The sequence below is a fragment of the Eurosta solidaginis genome, chromosome 4, assembly GCF_040869045.1.
Source record: "Eurosta solidaginis isolate ZX-2024a chromosome 4, ASM4086904v1, whole genome shotgun sequence".
NCBI classification, from domain to species: Eukaryota; Metazoa; Arthropoda; class Insecta; order Diptera; family Tephritidae; genus Eurosta; species Eurosta solidaginis.
In genome coordinates, this window is record NC_090322.1 from 152,715,365 (window position 1) to 152,737,666 (window position 22,302).

At 39.4% G+C, this 22,302-nt stretch overlaps 2 protein-coding genes across 2 annotated transcripts; one reads left to right on the top strand and one right to left on the bottom strand.

Annotated features, from left to right (window-relative positions):
• The first annotated feature begins 2,098 nt into the window (after positions 1-2,098).
• Positions 2,099-4,823, top strand: BORCS5 (BLOC-1 related complex subunit 5). The gene has a single exon (XM_067783453.1). It carries the CDS (start codon positions 2,413-2,415, stop codon positions 3,412-3,414), a length of 1,002 nt encoding a protein of 333 aa, XP_067639554.1. The 5' UTR covers positions 2,099-2,412; the 3' UTR covers positions 3,415-4,823.
• On the bottom strand, positions 4,589-6,072 carry LOC137250513 (AH receptor-interacting protein). The gene is made up of 3 exons (XM_067783455.1): positions 5,666-6,072; positions 5,248-5,597; positions 4,589-5,182 (listed from the first exon to the last, which is right to left on the bottom strand). The coding sequence occupies exons 1-3, from the start codon at positions 5,927-5,929 to the stop codon at positions 4,840-4,842; spliced, it is 957 nt and encodes a 318-aa protein (XP_067639556.1). The 5' UTR covers positions 5,930-6,072; the 3' UTR covers positions 4,589-4,839.
• Between the last annotated feature and the right edge of the window lie 16,230 nt (positions 6,073-22,302).

A 22,302-nucleotide genomic window follows, 5' to 3' on the forward strand; every position in this document is an offset into this window, starting at 1 on the left:
ATGACGGCGGCCACCGTGGTGTGATGGTAGCGTGCTCCGCCTACCACCGTATGCCCTGGGTTCACGCCCCGGGCAAAGCAACATCAAAACTTAAGAAATAAAATTTTTCAATTAGAAGAAAGTTTTTCTAAGCGGGGTCGCTCCTCGGCAGTGGTTGGCAAGCGCTCCGCGTGTATTTCTGCCATGAAAAGCTCTCAGTGGAAACTTATCTGCCTTGCAGATGCCGTTCGGAGTCGGCATAAAACATGTAGGTCCCGTCTAGCCAATGTGTAGGGAAAATCGAGAGGAGCACGACGCAGATTGGAAGAGAAGCTCGGCCTTAGATCTCTTCGAAGCTTATCGCGCCTTACATTTATTTTTTTTTATTTATTTATGTATGATAAACGCGAGACCGCCTCCATTTTCGCTTTCGCGATCTTTTCTGTGGACATTATACCCAGAACAGGTCTGCAGAGCAGATTTTGCTGTGAGTTTAGTCTCTTGAATCGCAACTATGCGGATGTTGTGCCGCTTCATGAAATAGACTATCTCCGTGATCTTCCCAGTTAATCCATTACAGTTTAACTGCAGAATTCTGAAGTTCATGGGGGGAGACGTCGTCACTCTGGGAGTAACTGACGGGTGACTACGCCTGGGTTGTGGAAGTCTAGGACGCAACTGCTGTTGTGGCCCTGGGGCTGGACGTCCTTGGGTGAGCATTGGGGTACCCGGTGTATTTGGGTATGCGGCCTGGTAACATGGCGCAATGAAACCCGTGGGGGGTTGCCGTTGCGGAGACCAGAACATCTAGGAAAGTGGCACCGTCCATGGCAGGAGCTGCATTGGGCGGTTGTCGCAAACATATATATTCTGTGCTGGCAAACGGTGCAAAGGGAGGTAGGGACTAAGAGTCTGTTCCCCTGACCTAAGCAATTGCTGCCGCAAATGAGGGGGGAGAATACGGGGGCAGGGACTGATGCCCGGCATTGCTCCCGACTCTACTACGGAGATTGTAGGTATGAGTGCGAGCAGCCGTATGAGTTTGTGGCGCAGTGGGGCTAAAGCGTAGGGTACGGGATACCCTAGGGCGTGAACAACAAGGAGCCACAAAAGATTTATAGAAGTTACGAGGACGTCTGGTTTTGGGATCTAGCCCAGAACAACCTGTCCGATGCAACCATCCCTTACACGAGACACACTGACAAGAGTATGACCATCCTAAAAAGATTCTTTTCCGGCCGATGCAGCAAAACCATTTCTCAGGACCGGGGTCAGGAGACGGACCCAGATTGGGTTCGATACCTTCCCGGAGCAAGAGAATATGGAGCAGTCCCGCTGCAAGGAGCTGCTGGGAGGATGACAATTTGTGGGAGGGACGTAACAAATTAAATGGGGTTACACTAAATTACAGTCCTTGGTCGGGAAAAATCCCGAGTCGCTCCGGTACATAGAACCGACTGCCTTGGGAAGCGAGCAGTCGACCCCTCAACTGGCCTATTACCATAATGTTTGAAAAACACTATTGAGCAAATAATTTAAGTAGTCAGAACAGCGATTGAACAGGTGATCCAGATTGTTTACTATTGTGTTTTTTTTTTTCAAACATTCGCCACTTGTATGAATTCACAGTGCTCGATACCCACAAATCACATATAGTAGATTGCGCATGGCACACAAATCACACATACAAGATTGCGCATGTGAACAAAATATCAGCTGTTTTTTATGGGCAATTCTTACGTCATTTTCCTTTAGCGTTTGTTTTTTCTCTCTTTCTTTCATCGCTCAAGCAGTCAAGTGTGACGTATTTGTGCAGAACGAAGCAATTTTGAACTCGTGAATGCGCAATCTTCTGTTTGTGAGTTGTGCACATGGCACATGCAAACAAAGGATCAGATGTTCTTTATGGGCAATTCATACGTCATTACGTCATTTTTCTTTAGCTCTTGTTTATTTTCTCTCTTTCATTCGCTCAAGCATCAACTGTGACGTAATGCGCAGAACGAAGCAATTCTGAACTTGTGAATGTGCAATCTTCTTTTTGTGATTTTTACTCGATACCTTACTGCCGATAAACGCACAGCCTGGCGATGGGATAATTCAGTTGACATTGTAACGACTTGGTTGTTTTGTATGAATGATATCGACTCTCGTCAGCACAGCTGACTCATTGGTGTTTACCAATATTTGTTTTCTTTGGTAGTGCAAAGTTTGTATAATTAAAATTGTGCAAAAAAAGCATATATATGTAATAGTTAATATCTAATGCCTAATGATTCGGTCCGCAAATCATAAAAACTTTATCCAAATAACAGCCATGCTGATGTAAACGAACTCGACAAGTAGTGAACACTGAAAAATCAATACAAAAAAGTTGCAACAACTGGCATTTAGACATAAAAATAAGGAACCCGAAACAAATTTGTCCACATCATGGGCGCTGAACATTCGCAACAGCGAGCGGAAGCTGATGGACGTGAAATATTCGAAGGGGATTTAAAAATTTCGATGGGCAATACAAGCCAACAAAAAACGCACACTGCCACACCCACTGGAAACGCAAAAAGGCGCACTGCGCGACAAAGTACAAGTAGCGCTAATACTAATCGCATTAGTAAACATATCATTGAAACAGTAGCAGCAACTGCATCACCAACCAACTCAACAGATCTAAGTCGGCCACCCTCACCTCCACTAAGTGTGTGCTCCGACTTGCCCTACGTTTCTTATACCGATCGTCCGATTGGCGACTCCCCAAAAATACGCAACAAACCACATAGTCGATATCAACAACAACAAATTAACCGCAGTGCAGGAATACGTAAATCATTTGGTGGCGGTGCTGGTAGTGGCGCAACACCAAAGCGTCCACAATCTACATCCGGCACTATAGTTATAGTTAAACCAGGCGCACGAGATGCAGACTATGATGGTGATGCAGATTTAATACGTTTGCGTAATATACCACAATTTCTTCCAGTTTTGCGTGATTCTATAACAACAGCGACTTTTACACGTGACCAAGAAGTACTAGAACGTTTGAATTCACAACATTTAGTAAATATTTGTGGTCGCATGCAAACGCATTTAAATTTATGCGCCACACAAGTGGCAAAAGAGCAAAATCATCTTGTGGAACGTACAAAAGTGGTTAGTAATTCTATAACAACGCTGTTCGCTTCCTTTGTCGATATGCAAAAAACGTATGCGGCATATGCGGAACAATTCTCAAAAGTGCGTACTATTTCACAGCAGCTTAGTCGTTGTAACTCACTGCTGCATGACAATATCGCTAATTTTGAGGCTATAAATAATTTTTTGGATGTTGAAGATCGTTTGGAGCCATTCATATGGCGTACCGAAGAGAGTAAGCAACAGCGGGGAGAGGCTGAAGGTGCTCCTGGTGGAGGAAGTGGACGATTGACGCGTATGTAATGAGATTGGGTAACACAGTGTTCAATGCTTGACTCCCAAACCATTGTGAAATCTTGGCGTAAAATCATGACAAAGCTGAATAAGAAATATTTTTTTAAAAACAGTGCAAGCCTGAATAAATTCTCATGTTGGCCTTGGTGCCCTTTATAGATGTGATTAAAAAGTTTTTGTTGTAGTTATGTAAATACAATGTAATAATGATCTTTAATTGGAAAGTTGTTGTAAACTTATATATACAAATCTTTATCTATGCCAAATATTAGGGACAAGAATAGTATTCGAATTCCGGCTTAATAAAATCACCAGCATTTTGATTACCTTAATATATCTCTTCTATCCCTAAATCAGTCACGTTCATTGCCTACGCGGCAGCGATTTAATATAACTCCATATAACCTTCCAGACGATGCCGCCCTTCATTCCCTAGTTCCATGAGGAACTTTGGGTCGAAAGAACCTCGCCTGTAAAGATATGTACGATACATTTCTATCAATGTCTTGAATTCCAGACTGTCATGTTCATTGTTACAAGCAGTTGAGTACTTTATACATTATTAATGGATGTAGTTGTGTTATACTATAAGTGCATGCGTATTACAAAATGTTTCCTATAACCAAACATTGCTTGAAATACATTCCTCTTATTCGGAACTGTACTAAGAAACATCCTAGGCGATAATGATAACAATGAAAATAAAACTAAATTTTGTCCTAGAACAAATTCGTGGCAAAAGAAATAGTTGCCAAAATGCTAAAGAGATGGAAAGGTGGTGTGTTAAGTGAAAGCGCTTGGTTGTTTTTCTTGCATTGGCGCACATTGGACTGTAAAAACTTATCAGAATACTAAATGAAAACAAACAAAAAAAGGTCAGCGTTTAAATGTTATAATAAAAGGGTGCTTTTTGCAGAAAATGGGATAGTTTCTGATGAGTGTGAAGTATACTGAAATGTTAAGATTTGGGAATAAATTACAACAAAGACCGTATCAGTTATGGCCATTATCACAAAATTCAACATATTACTGATTAAAATGAAAGTTTAAACTTCACTCGTATTATTCAAGTTAAAGTACTAAAAATGCATTTATATATTTATGTATGATTACATAAACTTAATTTATTTATGGTTCCTTGTATAAATTAACTATATTGTAAATCAGATTAGAATTAAATTAAATAGCAATTATCTACTTGTATATGCACAATTGATCTTGGTGTTTACTATATAAACCAATATACGTATACGTATTTATAAATTAATTATTTCTCTTTGGAACTTCACCTTAATTGTTACATCATTAGTGTATCTAATCATATTAATATTTATACCATGTGTCTAATATTATGAAGGTGTTAGTCAACGTAAGTAATAACATTTAAAATACAACAAATACTATAAATAAAAAGAAAATTTATATACATAATTTCTAGAATAACTTCTGCAAGCGTTTTTTATCCTCAGCATCACGCGCACGCTGCTCTGCATCAATATATTGTAGCTCTTTATTAACAACCGCCTTTAGACCTGCATCTAATTCGGCGGCTTTGTTGAAATCATTGCGCGCCTCTATTGGATTCCACGCACCCGCATGGGCTTTAGCGCGCCGAAACAATGCTTTAACATTGTTCTTATCTAAACCAAGCACTTCAGTACAATGCTCTATCACCGCATAATAATCACGCTCCAAGAGACGACATTGCGCATAATTCAAAAGCAAAGGTATTTTGATTGCGGCTAACGCTAACCATTCTTCATCGTGTGGTTTTTCTCTGCAATGAAAAGGGTATTAATGTTAGTTTAATGTACTATTTATATGTTTTGTGGTTTTATATACTTTGTCATAAGCTGTTCAATCATACCCACAGCTTTGCGGTAACATTCTTCTGCTTCTTTGTATTTCTTTTCTTTATACAATTGGTTCCCCTTTTCACGTAATATTGCCTGTGCGGTCATTTTCTCTTTATCGTCCATTTGCCAACGCTCTTTTTCATATTCTTCTGGTTGTTCAATTGAAATTAATTCAATATTGAATTCTAAATCACATGGATTAGAAAGCAACTCATCCAGATCCTTATAGCCGATACCCTCATTTTGTAGTGTCATGCCACAACAGTGTCGACGCTCTTGCACATTTCTGGAGACATCACGTAATGTTTTCGATATAAAAGGATATTGAGTGACTAGCTAAATAGAATATTAGAAAACATATTAGCCACAGAGGTCGAAACTGGTATGGATTTGGATATACTCACCGATTTGTTTACTGTAAACTTGGCCACCTCATTTAGTGCCATTTTTTGTACTATCACTTCCCACACTTCCAATTTGAATTTTTTACCTAATACTAGTTCCATTGGCTGACCCATCACCCGGCTGTCGTCTAGCAACAATCCATCGTCGATTTTACGTGTTTGAAAATGAAACCTAACACGAGTTCCTGGCTTTAGTGGTTCATATGCTTTGCCTGGATGCATGGTTTTTTTGGTAATTAAAGCGTCGTCAAATGATGGCGACATGATTGTTTTTGAAAATGTGTAAACCGCCTCAACCCCAAAAGTGTGCACCACTTCTCAACGATTTGTTTTCAAAAAATTACTTCTTTGGCACTACCCAAGAAAACAAAGCCTCACAAAACAAAGATGCCATAGATGAATGGATTTGCAACTCTTTGTTTCGAGAGAGCGCTGTCAAAATGCACATTTTTTATAACATTTATCAATGATGCCACTCCAAACAAAAATGAATAGATCTGAAAATGGGGATTTTTGACATACATTTCGGCGATTATAGTTTCAATCATTTAATAAAATGATAGTCGTAAAATATTTATTTCCTTAAAGTTATTTTACAATAATACGACTAGTTAGAGTTAAGTATAAACAAATCGAAGTAAAATTTACATTTCGATTAAATTAATTAGTCAAATATTGTAACGCATTTAACTCGCAGTGAAAACCATATATTCTTTTGAAATTTCAGTAAATCGGACCTATGATATAATAGTTAACATTATTTAATGGATAGGGCTTATCCTACATGTCTGGCGTTCCAGGTTCTGTGATCAAAATGGACTGGTTGCATCGGGAGTTCATATTTACAAAATATATTTTTAGTGATAACTTTTGAATGGAAAATAATATTTACCCTCCGCCTTCGAACTAATAATACTTACACTAAAACAAGTATTTTAATCCTTTTTTCCATAATTTTTGAACGCTATTCTACAGTTGTAGGTAAACCTAAGATTTACCAAAATTTTTGGCACGTTTTTCGTTTTGGTTGGCACATTTTTTGTTCTGGCACCCGCTTCAGCTGGCGCGAGGGATTTATCTGTGATTGTTGCCATGTTCGTGAGAGCGAAAATATGAGAGCGTAAGCAAAAGATTCATATCAATCTAATCTATGAAAGATGCATCAGCTGAACTTAAGGCGAATTTTAGAGTTGGGTCGTTTCGTTCTGAACTTGTTCAATTGACCGGGTCTCTCAACGTCATCATTGCTCTCAACTGAACAAGTGAACTAGATCTTCGATTTCGTTTCTATTTGTTCTTTTAATTCATTTGTTCCTTTAGTTCATTTTATCTAATGTTATTCTTTCTCACTTCTCGTTCGCGAACATTGTAAATTCATACATACATACGCAGAAATTCTGGGCACGAATGTCGATGATGCCACTAAAGCGGCAATTACCCACCGATGTGTGCCGTACGTACGGACGTTTGAGCGAACCCTCAAGCCCGTAGGAATCAATGTGTGCGTCTGTGTACATGTACATAACATATTTGTGTGTGTTGTTTACAGATAAGCACTGTTGCCATTGACCATTTGGCATGCATGCTTATGGAATCATCAACTTTTTCCAATTTAATTTTTGATGTTGTAAAAGGCTGGAATCAATATTAAATAAATATTAATAGATCACATATTTATAATCTGCACTTTTACATAATTATTTCGAATTATTTTCACAATTTTTCAAACTTTAATTAGGTGTTTTTGCATAAAACTGCGAACGGTAAAAAATTAGCGCACAAAAGTTTACTAGGCAACTCTGTCTAGTAAGAGAGCAATCAGCTGACACGTTCTTACGGAAAAAATCAAAATTGTTTTGATTTCTACGTTCCGGGCTATGTACGTACGGGCGTTGCACGTCGGTGAGTTTTTGTTTACATTGCACAATCCTAAGATAGGTCGTGTCAGCTGACACGTTTTTGATACGTACGTTCGTGAGTAACTGCCGCATAATGCATAAAATTGAAAACGGTCAAAAATTAGCGCACAAAGGTTTACTAGGCAACTCTGTCTAATGAGAGAGCGATCAGCTGACCGTTCTTACGGAAAAAATCAAAATTGTTTTGATTTCTACGTTCCGTGCTACGTACGTACGGGCGTTGCACGTCGGTGAGTTTTCGTTTACATTGCACACTCATAATGCGGCAGTTACTCACGAACGTACGTACCAAAAACGTGTCAGCTGACACGACCTATCTTATGAGTGTACAATGTAAACGAAAACTCACCGACGTGCAACGCCCGTGCGTACGTAGCCCAGAACGTAGAAATCAAAACAATTTGGATTTTTCCGTAAGAACGTGTCAGCTGATCGCTCTCTCACTAGACAGAGTTGCCTAGTAAACTTTTGTGCGCTAATTTTTGACCGTTTGCAATTTTATGCAAAAACACCTAATTAAAGTTTGAAAAATTGTGAAAATAATTCGAAATAATTATGTAAAAGTGCTGATTATAAATATGTAATCTATTTATACTTATTTAATATGTATTCGGGCCTTTTCCAATATCAAAAATTAAATTGGAAAAAGTTAATGTTTCCATAAGCATGCATGCAAACTGGCCAATGGCAACAGTGCTTTGTTGTAAACAATACACACACAAATATGTTATGTACATGTACACAGACGCCCACATTGATTCCTACGGGCTTGAGAGTTCGGTCAAACGTGCTTCGTACGACAAACGTCCGTACGTACGGCACACGTCGGTGGGTAACTGCCGCATTAGATAGGTCGTGTCAGCTGACACGTTTTTGGTACGTACGTTCGTGAGTAATGCGGCAGTTACCCACCGACGTGTGCCGTACGTACAGACGTTTGTCGTACGAAGCACGTTTGACCGAACTCTCAAGCCCGTAGGAATCAACGTGTGCGCCTGTGTACATGTACATAACATATTTGTCTCCTAATTAAATTTTGAAAAATTGTGAAAATAATTCGAAATAATTATGTAAAAGTGCTGATTATAAATATGTAATCTATTTATACTTATTTAATATGTATTCCGGCCTTTTACAATATTAAAAATTAAATTGGAAAAAGTTGATGTTTCCATAAGCATACATGCAAAATGGTCAATGGCAACAGTGCTTATCTGCAAACAATACACACACAAATATGTTATGTACATGTACACAGACGCACACATTGATTCCTACGGGCTTGATAGTTCGGTCAAACGTGCTTCGTACGACAAACGTCCTTACGTACGGCACACGTCGGTGGGTAATGCGGCAGTTACCCACGAACGTACGTAGAAAAAACGTGTCAGCTGACACGACCTATCTTATGAGTGTGCAATGTAAACGAAAACTCACCGACGTGCAACGCCCGTACGTACGTAGCCCGGAACGTAGAAATCAAAACAATTTTGATTTTTTCCGTAAGAACGTGTCAGCTGATCGCTCTCTCACTAGACAGAGTTGCCTAGTAACCTTTTGTGCGCTAATTTTTGACCGTTTTCAATTTTATGCATTATGCGGCAGTTACTCACGAACGTACGTATCAAAAACGTGTCAGCTGACACGACCTATCTTAGGATTGTGCAATGTAAACAAAAACTCACCGACGTGCAACGCCCGTACGTACATAGCCCGGAACGTAGAAATCAAAACAATTTTGATTTTTTCCGTAAGAACGTGTCAGCTGATCGCTCTCTTACTAGACAGAGTTGCCTAGTAAACTTTTGTGCGTTAATTTTTGACCATTTGCAGTTTTATGCAAAAACACCTAATTAAAGTTTGAAAAATTGTGAAAATAATTCGAAATAACTATGTAAAAGTGCAGATTATATATATGTAATCTATTAATATTTATTTAATATTAATTCCAGCCTTGTACAACATCAAAAATTAAATTGGAAAAATTTGATGTTTCCATAAGCAAGCATGCAAACTGGTCAATGGCAACAGTGCTTATCTGTAAACAATACACACACAAATATGTTATGTACATGTACACAGCCGCACACATTGATTTCTACGGGCTTGGGGGTTCGGTCAAACGTGCTTCGTACGACAAACGTCCGTACGTACGGCACATGTCGGTGGGTAACTGCCGCATTAGATAGGTCGTGTCAGCTGACACGTTTTTGGTAAGTACGTTCGTGAGTAATGCGGCAGTTACCCACCGACGTGTGCCGTACGTACAGACGTTTGTCGTACGAAGCACGTTTGACCGAACTCTCAAGCCCGTAGGAATCAACGTGTGCGCCTGTGTACATGTACATAACATATTTGTCTCCTAATTAAATTTTGAAAAATTGTGAAAATAATTCGAAATAATTATGTAAAAGTGCTGATTATAAATATGTAATCTATTTATACTTATCTAATATGTATTCCGGCCTTTTACAATATCAAAAATTAAATTGGAAAAAGTTGATGTTTCCATAAGCATACATGCAAAATGGTCAATGGCAACAGTGCTTATCTGCAAACAATACACACACAAATATGTTATGTACATGTACACAGACGCACACATTGATTCCTACGGGCTTGATAGTTCGGTCAAACGTGCTTCGTACGACAAACGTCCTTACGTACGGCACACGTCGGTGGGTAACTGCCGCATAACTCACGAACGTACGTACCAAAAACGTGTCAGCTGACACGACCTATCTTATGAGTGTGCAATGTAAACGAAAACTCACCGACGTGCAACGCCCGTACGTACGTAGCCCGGAACGTAGAAATCAAAACAATTTTGATTTTTTCCGTAAGAAGTGTCAGCTGATCGCTCTCTCACTAGACAGAGTTGCCTAGTAAACTTTTGTGCGTTAATTTTTGACCATTTGCTGTTTTATGCAAAAACACCTAATTAAAGTTTGAAAAATTGTGAAAATAATTCGAAATAACTATGTAAAAGTGCAGATTATATATATGTAATCTATTAATATTTATTTAATATTAATTCCAGCCTTGTACAACATCAAAAATTAAATTGGAAAAATTTGATGTTTCCATAAGCAAGCATGCAAACTGGTCAATGGCAACAGTGCTTATCTGTAAACAATACACACACAAATATGTTATGTACATGTACACAGCCGCACACATTGATTTCTACGGGCTTGAGGGTTCGGTCAAACGTGTTTCGTACGACAAATGTCCGTACGTACGGCACACGTCGGTGGGTAACTGCCGCATTACACTAAAGTTATGTGTGTGGCACTGCTACAACAATATATGTGTGGACTAATTATGTAAAACATCTTTTGTAAGAAACTAATTACATTTATTAAACTTGAAAAGATCATATTTACAATTTGTGTCTGTACTCTTTCAATTTCCTGGATCCGAAATTTGTTACTTTTTTTGAAGTTAATTAAACTGTAACGTAGCGTTGCAATAACGTAAATTCTCCCTGTATTTTCTTATTCACTTAAACCTGAACCTCCCTGTACTTATTTCTCTATAGCATAGCCACCTGAACCTCCCTGTACTTATTTTTCTATAGCATAGCCAACAACCACTTGTACTTATTCTTTTATAGCATAGTCAACAAGCACTAAATAGCATACCAATGAAAATCACAATAATGGTGTGTTGACTTCTCAACCAGTTTGCGGCACCACCCATATAAACATCGAATTTGCATTTTTGCAATTCAGTTCTCACAGGTGAGCCAGCGGGAGTGGTTGTCTTTTTAAAGACAAACTAACCACTTCGGCTAGCTAGCTGAGTGGAAGGGGCGCTGTCATGGCGCGGGTCACCCTCCACCAGGGCTGGACGACGCGAGTGGTGTTTTCGGACTACTTTTCCCTCTGTCGCCCACCTTGGTGCTTGAGCGGCCCGCTGCCTCAATGACCAAATACCCCCTTCCCTCCTCAGCTCGGGCTGCGTGGCAGGGGCGCCGTCATGGCGCGGGTCACCCTCCACCAGGGCTGGACGACGCGAGTGGTGTCTTCGGACTACTTTTCCCTCCGTCGCCCACCTTGGTGCTTGAGCGGCCTGCCGCCTCAATGACCCAAAGCACCCCTCCCCTCAGTTCTGGTTTAATAGGCTGGCCGGAGCGGTGGGACCACTCCCACTTGTTAGCTAGGGAGAAGAGGGTGCGGCCGTGGCGCGAGTCACCCCTTTGCTGCACCAGGACGACGAGAGTGTTGTCTTCGGGCTGCCTTTCCCTCCGTCGCCCTGGTCTGGTAAGGAATGACCCGCTGCCCGCACGACCCCTCTCCATAGCTCTGGTTTCAGCCGTGAGCCGAGGCGTGCGCACAGGGGCTACCGCTGTGCCGTTAAGGTGCACTTCCCATCCGCCCACGGGTCGACCCACGGTACCTCGGCTGGTACAACTCCGCCCCCCTTGCGCACCTTCTACTATTGTGCAAGTAGGGAGGCGGGGGTGTCCAGCGGTGAAACCAGCACTAACGAGTCCTCACAGTCTCTTCCTCAGGTGACCGACCCCGCGGACTACCGATCATGCCGAAGGCTACCGATCAATCCCATCCCGCCGATACCGTCAACCGAGCCGCCGCTGTCCAGGTAAACACCATCGCCAGCCTACTTCCCCCCTCTCCCCGGCCCTGGTACGCGCTACGTAGCCCACCGCCGCTGCCGTCGCATCGTCGACCCTCTGGTGCCGCCGCTGCTTCCATCCCGCCGGTGCTACGCAGACCGTTGGCCGTCCGCTATACTACCGCCGTGCCCATCCCGCCTTGCTGGTGCCGCCGCTGCCACACTAACCGTTGGCCGTTCGCCATCCTACCGCCGTTAAGCCGCTGCATCCGTCACGCTGCTGCTACGATGACCGTTGGCCGTTCGCCATCCTATCGCCGTTAAGCCGCTGCTACGACGACCGTTGGCCGTTCACCATCCTACCGCCGTTAAGCCGCTGCATCCGTCACTCCGCTGCTACGACGACCGTTGGCCGTCTGCCATCCTACCGCCGTTAAGCTGCTGCATCCGTCACTCCGCTGCGACGACGACCGTTGGCCGTCTCCCACCCTACCGCCGTTAAGCCGAGGCATCCGTCCCGCCGTTGCTACACTAGCCACTGGCCGCTTGCCATCCTACCGCCGTTAAGCCGCTGCTTCCGTACCGCCGTACGAGTTCGCCTGTCACCCGACCGCTCAACCGCTCTACCGAACCTCCTCTACTCCAACGACCGTTAGCCGCCGCTTCGCCCCCCTCGCCATCTTGCGACGAAAAGCTGCTGCCCGCCTAATATCTCCAGCCGTGTGTGCGTGTGTTCGTAACACATAAATATCGTGTATTTATTCAGTAGGGATTTGTGGGACTTTACTCGACTCTGGATTGACTGAGCATTACCCCAGCCTTTGACAAAACCCACCTCATAAAACATATATGTATATATTAACTTATTTATTCATAACACATTTAAGTATACCTACACAAAGCATTGCTGCATACACACCCTCATCTATACTTTTTGGCTTTATTCGCGGGTGCAAGCAGCAGTGAAAAAATTTGCTTGAAAACAAAAAAGAACAGATGAACAAAAAGAACAACTTGTTCGTTCATCAGAAAAATAACTAAAGAATCGAGTCTCTGAAATGAACGAAAAAGCACAACTCTAGCGAATTTGTACCGAAATGAATTCGCCTTGGCCTTGGCTGAACTTCGAAAAGTGCAAGTGCGTACCCGATGCGAAATAGAGGACTAAAAATCGACTCGCTCAGGGCACGTATTGTCTTAAAGTGCCAATTAAACTTCCTTAATTCTAACGCCATAGTCGTAACCATACCAACGCATTAACTTAAAAATCGTGAAAATTTCATAAAAATCAAGAAAACGTTAAAAATTACAAACATATTCCACAAAAAATAAGTCTCTTACTCATAAAGCGTAAATTAAACTTCCTTAACCCTAACGCCATAGTCGTAACCATACCCATATCCATAACTATCTCCAATGTGATCGCCAACCTTAACCTAAAAATCGTGAAAATTTAAAAAAACGAAGAAAACGCAAAAAATTACAAATATAATACACAAAAAGTAAGTCTCTTAATCATAACATATCCCAGACAATGAATAAGATCTATTTATTATTATTAAATTCACCAACTCAAATATTTTTGGTTTATGGATATGGCGAGAAACCAAAAACCAATTGGTTGGCCATGGTATGGCTATGGCGTTAGCGTTATGGTATGGCACCATTAATCGATTACATTGATTTCCATTAGGTAGGTTCGATCAGCTGTTTTATCTGGTTATGGTTTTATGGTTATAAGTCACCATTAATTGGCCCTTAAATGGCTGGCAAACTTGTCATATCCATATCCAACAGCTGAGCCAACCAATGAACTGCAAAATTCGAACACAACAACGTTCGATTACATTCGGGAACATAATCGTGTTCAATGATCCAACTTGCTTAAACGAACATAATCGACATTGATTTAAAATCAAACAACTTATGCGGCAGTTACTCACGAACGTACGTACCAAAAACGTGTCAGCTGACACGACCTATCTTATGAGTGTGCAATGTAAACGAAAACTCACCGAAGTGCAACGCCCGTACGTACGTAGCCCGGAACGCAGAAATCAAAACAATTTTGATTTTTTCCGTAAGAACGTGTCAGCTGATCGCTCTCACAATAGACAGAGTTACCTAGTAAACTTTTGTGCGCTAATTTTTGACCGTTTGCAGTTTTATGCAAAAACACCTAATTAAAGTTTGAAAAATTGTGAAAATAATTCGAAATAATTATGTAAAAGTGCAGATTATAAATATGTAATCCATCTATATTTATTTAATATTAATTCCAGCCTTTTACAACATCAAAAATTAAATTGTAAAAAGTTGATGTTTCCATAAGCATGCATGCAAAATGGGCAATACCAACAGTGCTTATCTGTAAACAATACACACACAAATATGTTATGTACATGTACACTGACGCACACATTGATTCGTACGGGTTTGAGGCAGGCATGCTTAACCAACGAAACGATATCATTTCGTTACGATAATCAACGTTAATAAACGAAACGAAGTCATTTCGTTTCGTTTATTAACGTTAAGATCGTCAAATTAACGAAGTGATTTCGTTTCGTTTTCTGCCATATCAAAACGAAATCAAATCGTTTATGTTGATTATTAATTTCAAACTATGCTGGCAAAGCTGATTGATGGCGGAGTCATTAAAGGTGAAAGCATTAGCCAGGCTGATCGCAACTTTTCTCATGAATTTTGACAGTACGAACATTTCTCAGAGTATTTTTGACATTACCACCAACGAATTACACAAACAAATTACATGGAGTTTGTGTGTGTATGTACGCTCGTTGTTGCCACCTTACGGCTTCACCATGGCTATAGCATTGCCAGCACAATTCAAACATAAAGTATCACGTTTTTGTTAACGTTTTTAACGTTAACGAAAGCTTTTCGTTTCGGTTAAAAACGAGATACAATTTATCTTGATAATTTCTTTATCGATAATATTTCGAAGTGTTTCAACGGAAACGGTGGAAATTTTTTGATAAACGATTAGCTTAACGTTAAGGTGCATCCCTGGTTTGAGGGTTCGGTCAAACGTGTTTCGTACGACAGACGTCCGTACGTACGGCACACGTCGGTGGGTAATTGCCGCTTTATTGCATGCGTGAATATATTCAATTCAGGCGTTTGCCTCAACGGCGACTACATTCATCGGAATGAAAAGGCAAATATGAAAACTCCTTGCGTCTGAATATTTGCATGATTCTTCTGCCCTTACGTCACGGCGACAAGCTACATATAAAAATACATATAAACATTGCTTACTATTCTGTTTGTTTGCCGAACTAAACGATACTAAAGCTGGAGACATTGGTGCTTTATCTGTAACCGTATCGGTAACCTTATAACAGCTGATTCGACCAACCTTATTAGAATCAATGCAATCGATTATTGGTGCCGCTAAGGTCGTAACCGTATCGTAGCCAACCAATTGGGTTTTGGTTTACCGTCGTAACGATAAACAGCTGATTACGTTAGGGATAAGGATACAGCGATACGACATACGGCGCCAATGACTCCGGCTTAATTCTCGTGCTTTGATTTTATTCTCTGCTTGCCTTCGTTTGATTGTTATGGTCCGCTTGGGATGGTCACCTTTGGAACGCACCTAGTGGCTAGTGATGGTAAAGAAAAGGACCCATGGCAATTTTAATCGAAATGGACACTAGAGGCCGCCACGGCCGCGAAAATGATGATCGCTAGAAAGAACCACGCTGTTTTCGGGAAAAAGAAAAAAATTGCAGGTCCGGCAGGCAGAGGAAAATCGCGGCAAGGAAAAATTAAATATTCCTGCCAAAAAAATCATATATTCTTATTTCACATGTGCTACAGATACTGAAAATATTATATTCGTGTTTGCAGCTGTTAAGGATATAATCCTTCAATCAAATCTGAAGGAATATAATTTGGTCTGAAGTGTATTCAGATGTACGGACAATTTTTGTGATTTTATTATATTCGCGATTTTATTATATTCGTATAAAAAATTAACTAATTGGGTGCTGGCAGCAGATTTTATGAGCCAAATTAACGAAAACAAACAAGCACTAAGTTATTAGTGAACCTGCTTGGTACTGCAGTGGTTTTGGTCTTTTACGCTAAACAACGTGTATTGCGCAGTCCCATTCCGACGCAGGAAAAGTTGAGAATCAGTCATAAGAAGACCACATCAAACCGAAGTAGCCCAAAAGCAACACGACCGCGAGAAAATTAAAAATCAACCACTTTGTATATGCTTGGAATGGTCTGGAGCAAAGTTTAATCGAGGAAATCGGCAATTGGAATGTTTGTCCAACCGTCTTGAGGTAGCACTTTCACGATTGAGTGTATACGGATGTAGGTAATCCCTGTGAACTGCGCCCGCTTTGTGCCCTCTACACGGAATACAGTATCCTTGTTAACCTATGAATACATATATGGGCACTCTTGTAGTCAGTGTTATAATACCTAAACAACGGTGGGGAGCATGATAGGTGTTCCACGTTGAAACTCATACCAGTAAGACGTCGTATCGAGCACGACAGCAATTGAGCATAAACAACTTAAGATACCCATACTGCTGCAATCACCACCCTAGAGCGCAACAACCACCAACCGCTCGTTAACACCACCATTGCGTGCAACACCGCGCGCAACCACCAGCGATAGCACTAGCCAACCAAGCGCGCTACCACCAGCTATAGTGCCAACGAAAGCACCGGACGTACCACCAATAACATCTACTTTGGTAGCAACCACCAGCGGGGCCGACCCATATAGGCCGCTATAACATCGACTGTGATCACAACAACCAGCAGGGCCGATGCATATAGGCCGGCCGTAACAGCCACTGGGGCAACAGCAACCAGCAGACCCAGCCCTGACACCAAGACCATCACGAAAGCGGTGAGTTCGTTCCGCATACGGAAAACCAAGTTTTTTTACCTACCTTTAAATTTAATAAACTTATGTTAGATTATCAATCATTGTTATGGATTCGCATCTATGATGGAAGCAGTAAGGAAGGCGGTCGGCATGATGTCTTGGTGCACAGTGGCTAGTCATTGTCGGCTGGGGCGGGTCCTTGCCAACCTTACTGTTCCTGCGCCATAATCAGAAAAAAGTTCCTATCATGCCTATTCAAAAAAACTCAGCTGTCAGATTCAAAAAAAAAACTGACAGAGCGCAGAACTAATTCAAAACGCTTAAAAATTCAAAAGAAAACGACATCCGGCCAAACCGGATGCCACGGACAGACCGTTACAACATTCAAAATTTTAAATTCATAAAAAAAGAAAAAAATCTAACGCAATAAAAAATTAACCGAAACTAACCGAACCGGAAACGACCGGTTACTAAACTCTGAAAATCCAAAAAAAATGCTGAAAATAAATACAAAAGTGTATAAACAAAAAGGGCCGAATATAACTTGGGGGTGCCGCGGCTATTGTTGCGACGCCCGGTGCATATACCCATCCTCAAAAACCATGGACACCGACGCACCTATTTTTCGGTGGCCCCTTACCTGGTAACTCTACGTGCCTTCTAAATGAGCCAGAACACCAGCATTCCCATTTTATTTACAAACTTTATTTACAATTTATTTCTATTAACGTATGTATGCAACTTAAAAAATACGATAGTGCAGGTTTCTTAACCAGGGGGCTACACCATAGGCTCCAAAGCCAAAACAAGGCTGCTTATAGTATCGTCCCAAGACAAATTCAGAACGAAAAAAAAATGTTGAACTACGAATAGCTATTTTCGCTATGAAAATGTATGTAAGTTAGTGTAGTGTATAAAGTTAGAGAAAAAAAAATGATCCAACAGTTCACACTTTATTGGGCCAAAATCGAAGACGAAATCCTGGTTTTACCTAAACAGTGCAAAATTTTTAATTGGTATAATATATGCGTGGATATATGTGGGGACAATGGGAATATGAATACTTAAGTCTGGCTAAGCTTGTTTTGTTGGGGGTTTTTTTTCTCTTACTTTTGCTCATAATATTTCAAATTATACATATATTTATGTTCCCTTTTTTGTTTTTGATAATCGGTATAAACACTTTGGGTGAGAAAAAATATGTAAATAAATGTGTTTATGTATAGTAAATATACTACCTACAAAGTAAGAATTTGGTTGAATTTTTTTTTCCATTCACAAAACATATTTTAGGACTATAAAGTTTGAATACAAATTTCGATAATTGGGCCTTTGCTGGGGTTTTGTTTTTTTTTTTGTTATTAATTTTAAGTAAAATTTAATTTTTCTAAAACAAAATTTTTTTTTCCTTCTTTATAGCCACGTATATTGTTATATCATTTACTGTGTTTATTTCTCGTATATATTTAGTTAATGTATTTATTTATTATAATTTAATTTTATTTTATTACAGTTGATTTGGATTAATTTTAAATTTTATTCTATTTTTAAATCTATTGTTTTATGAACTCTATTATTTCATTACATCTTATTTTATTATAGTTTAATTTATTTTTTTGGTATATTTATTTATTTTTTTGCAATCTCGTTTATTTCATTTTATTTTAGTTTAAGTTGGTTTTATTTTTATTATTATTAGTATTATTAATTTTATTACTGTTATTAATAACTTTTCTTTGTTATTTCCCAAAAAAAAAATGAAGTAATTTTTTTTGCCTTATTTATAATTCATCTTACTTTAGTTTTCTAAGCCCTACTCCCTTTCCTGTTTAGTTGAAATTAATTAGGTTTAACCATTTTCATATTTCAAGTCTATTTTGATCTTTAGTTTCATCACTCTAAATTTTCATTTTCTATGTATTTAATTAGAGTTACATCTATTTTAAATTTTAGATTCTAATTCTAAATTTTTCCATTTAAGTTTACCAAATTAATGCTTGCTTTATCTTTTGTAACTATTATCATTTTGCAGATATTCGTTAAGTTACTTGTACATAGCAAGTAATTACAAGTTAAATTTATAGTATTTTATGTACGTATATAGGTATATACTAATTAGACAAAATCTTGGAAAGGCGCATTTTATAAAAATCCAATTATTACACCTTTTTCTTGAACACTTTATATGTAGGTGCGTATGTATGTATCGTGGATATACCCCTTGAGACGATAACCTTAATAGGAGGTTCTTACAAAATTTTCTCAAACAATAATTATATAGTATTTAACAGCTTTTAAACAAATGTAACAGCGCAAACTCAAACATTTATTGATTTGTGTAATTTTCGTTTGTAGGGAAGTGCATTTGAGTAATTATTGTAACTACAATACAACATTGAGTAAGGAAATGAATCTTATTAAGATTAAAAAAAAAAGAAATAAGTAAAATTCTAGAAGCATCTACAGAAAATCTGTTTCAAAAGCACCTACTTTAAGAGATATTTTCCGTATCCGGAACGAACTCACCGATTTCGTGCTGGTCTTGGTGTCACGGCTGGTCTGCTGGTTGTTGTTGCCACGGTCGATGCTACAGGTTATGGGTTCGTTGCAGCAGGCCTATGGATGGGGCCCTGCTGTTGTTGTCTTTGTCAGTGGTTGGTGGGTGTTGGCGCTGTTGGATGACTCAGCCGATGATGATAGCACGCTGGTGGTTGTTGCGCTCGAAGATGGCAACGTCGAGTATGGTATCGTGCGCAGTGTAGTGCTTTGGTGGTTGTCGTGCTCGAAGATGGCGCCGTCGAATATGGTAGCGTGCGGGCGGTGGCGCGCTGGTGGTTGTTGCGGGCCCTGGCAAGGGTGGTTGGCGCAGTGGGTGGTAGCGCGTTTGGTTGCTATACTGGGAAAGCTGCCTCACTGGTGCGTTGCTTGTAAAAGTGTCAAATCGTTTTATGTAGTGGGACTGCGTAGAATTTATTAAATCCAATTTCCAATTAATTACCGTGTGCTTCTTATTTACCCCGACCTCCTTTTTTACTTATGAAAGAAGCGCTCATACAAATCGCCAATTTGTCCTTTCGTACCAAATCCCAAAATATATGACCAAGCCTGGTTGCGTGTGCAGTCTAGACGATTAAGGATTGTATGTGGGATCCACTCCCTTGCCAGTGAATAACACACTCGAGCCCAATTCGGGGCTATAAAATTATGGCCGCAATACAAAAATGCAAAACTATCCCCAATGATTTGTACTGTCCTTCTTGCTTTTCTACCGGAAACTCGTGGAAATTTTCGCTGGTGATCGTAGATCTGTTTTTTTCCTTGTTTTCGATACTTTTGTATCGCAACTTTCGCCCCATCACCAGTCACTAGGGGTGTTCGCACGAAAACGCTCCCAAGTGGACCGTAACCGTAGACCATAACAGCAGACCGTAACATCATATAAAGTAATTTTTTGGAATCATTTGTGAATATGATTACGATTCAATTTTCCATCATATTTAGTGCGTAATTCCATATTATATTATAAACATATTTCATCAGCGGATGGAAGTATCCGGAAGCTCGCAGGTGAGCTAATTAAAACCTCAGGTAATTGCCGATAGTTAACTTGAACGAGGCGCACACACGACTGCACCATCCAACATTATCTATGGTCATCATCTTAAATAATGGTAGTGCGATGTTTTAACAAGCGTAACCCGTGTAGGATGTTGAAGCCGGAACATATCGAGCTTAAATTACCAGCGGTTCAACCACATCGGAGCTTCCGTATCACGGTTTCATACACTTCAACCTATTTTCTTTTTTTTTTGAAGACGTGTCGACATAAATGCTATCGGGCCTCGTAGTCTAGGAACAGCACCCACATTTCTTTAGGTCTAAACATATTTTCGGTATAGCCATAATTTTTTTTTTTTTAATTCATTTTTTGAGAATTGTGAGCATAGGAAGGCAATCGGATTTTCAATGAATAGTTGCTTCAATTGTTTAACAAAATCGATATTTAGTTTCAAGGAATAATCAAAGCGTATTGATACGGAAGTAAATTCGTCATCCAGATGCTGGGTGGGTATGAACTCCAATTAAGATTTTTCATGCATAAAATTTAAAGGCGTGAACTTGGGTCATTGTAGAAGCGTAAATAATTACGACATACCCCATTTGAAATCTCGGATTATTCAATTTTAAACTAAGGTTAACATAGTTAAAGAATTAATGTCAACAGCTGAAGCATGATAAAAATATTAGTACGTAAATACATACGAACTTTAAACGTAGATTATGAATAAAAAGAGTACTTAAATATTTTGAGAAGCGTAAGAAACGTTAATAAGCTTAAAATCTATAGCACTTGCGTTGTTCGCATATATACGGATATGCATACATACATAAAAGTGCATATGTTCACAGACATGCAAACCTTATTATACATAATATTAAAAGTAGGCAATTTAAAGACAGTTTTTGAAACTTCCAAACACAGATACAACTATATATTACAATCAAAATAAATTAGTCATATATGTTCGGACATATTTTTTTTTAAAAGGCGAATAAAATAAAATAAAATAAAATAACATAAAACAAAATTAGATTAAATCAAAAGGAAATAAAATGAAATTCAATTAAATAAAACTAAGATAATATAACATACCACAAAGTACAGTAAAATTAAACCAAATATACCCAAAAATTACAGAATCGATAGTAAATCACAATGTAATGGGATAACTAAGACTATAAATAACAATAATAAAACCTTTATGTCTTGGCTTACAAATTATCCGTTGGTTATCTACGTATTAAACTATTTTTGGATTTTCACCTTGTTCTCTGTCACGGTCCTGACTCTTAATGTAAACTACTTTTGCCAAATTGTTGTGTTAGAAAGAATTTAATAAATACAAAACACAAATACCAATCAAAAGTAGATTAAACTAAATACCATAAGATAGCTTAATATGCCTCCTAATTGATTATTGCTAGGCATTAAGCCGTACCCTAAGTTTTTGTAACCTTGAATTTTTTTTATAATGAGTTGTAAATAAAATATAGTGGGAATGCTGACTTCCTTATTCATTTAGAAGGCATAGGGTAATACAGGTAAGGGGGTGGGTTAATGCACCGGGCGTCGCAGCAACACCCGCGGCGCCCCTCTATATATTCGGCCTTTTTGTTTACTTTCTTCTTTCCCTTACTTTTCAGCATTTTTTTATTTTGATTTTCAGTGTTGGTAACCGGCCATGTCCGGTTCGGTAA

Excerpts from the sequence above, each read along its gene's own strand:
- BORCS5 (XM_067783453.1), top strand. The coding sequence starts at position 2,413 with ATGGGCGCTGAACATTCGCAACAGCGAGCGGAAGCTGATGGACGTGAA.
- LOC137250513 (XM_067783455.1), bottom strand. The coding sequence starts at position 5,929 with ATGTCGCCATCATTTGACGACGCTTTAATTACCAAAAAAACCATGCAT. Across the intron at positions 5,598-5,665 it reads AGTTTACAGTAAACAAATCG|CTAGTCACTCAATATCCTTT; the intron begins GTGAGTATATCC and ends TATTCTATTTAG. Across the intron at positions 5,183-5,247 it reads ATTGAACAGCTTATGACAAA|AGAAAAACCACACGATGAAG; the intron begins GTATATAAAACC and ends TTTTCATTGCAG.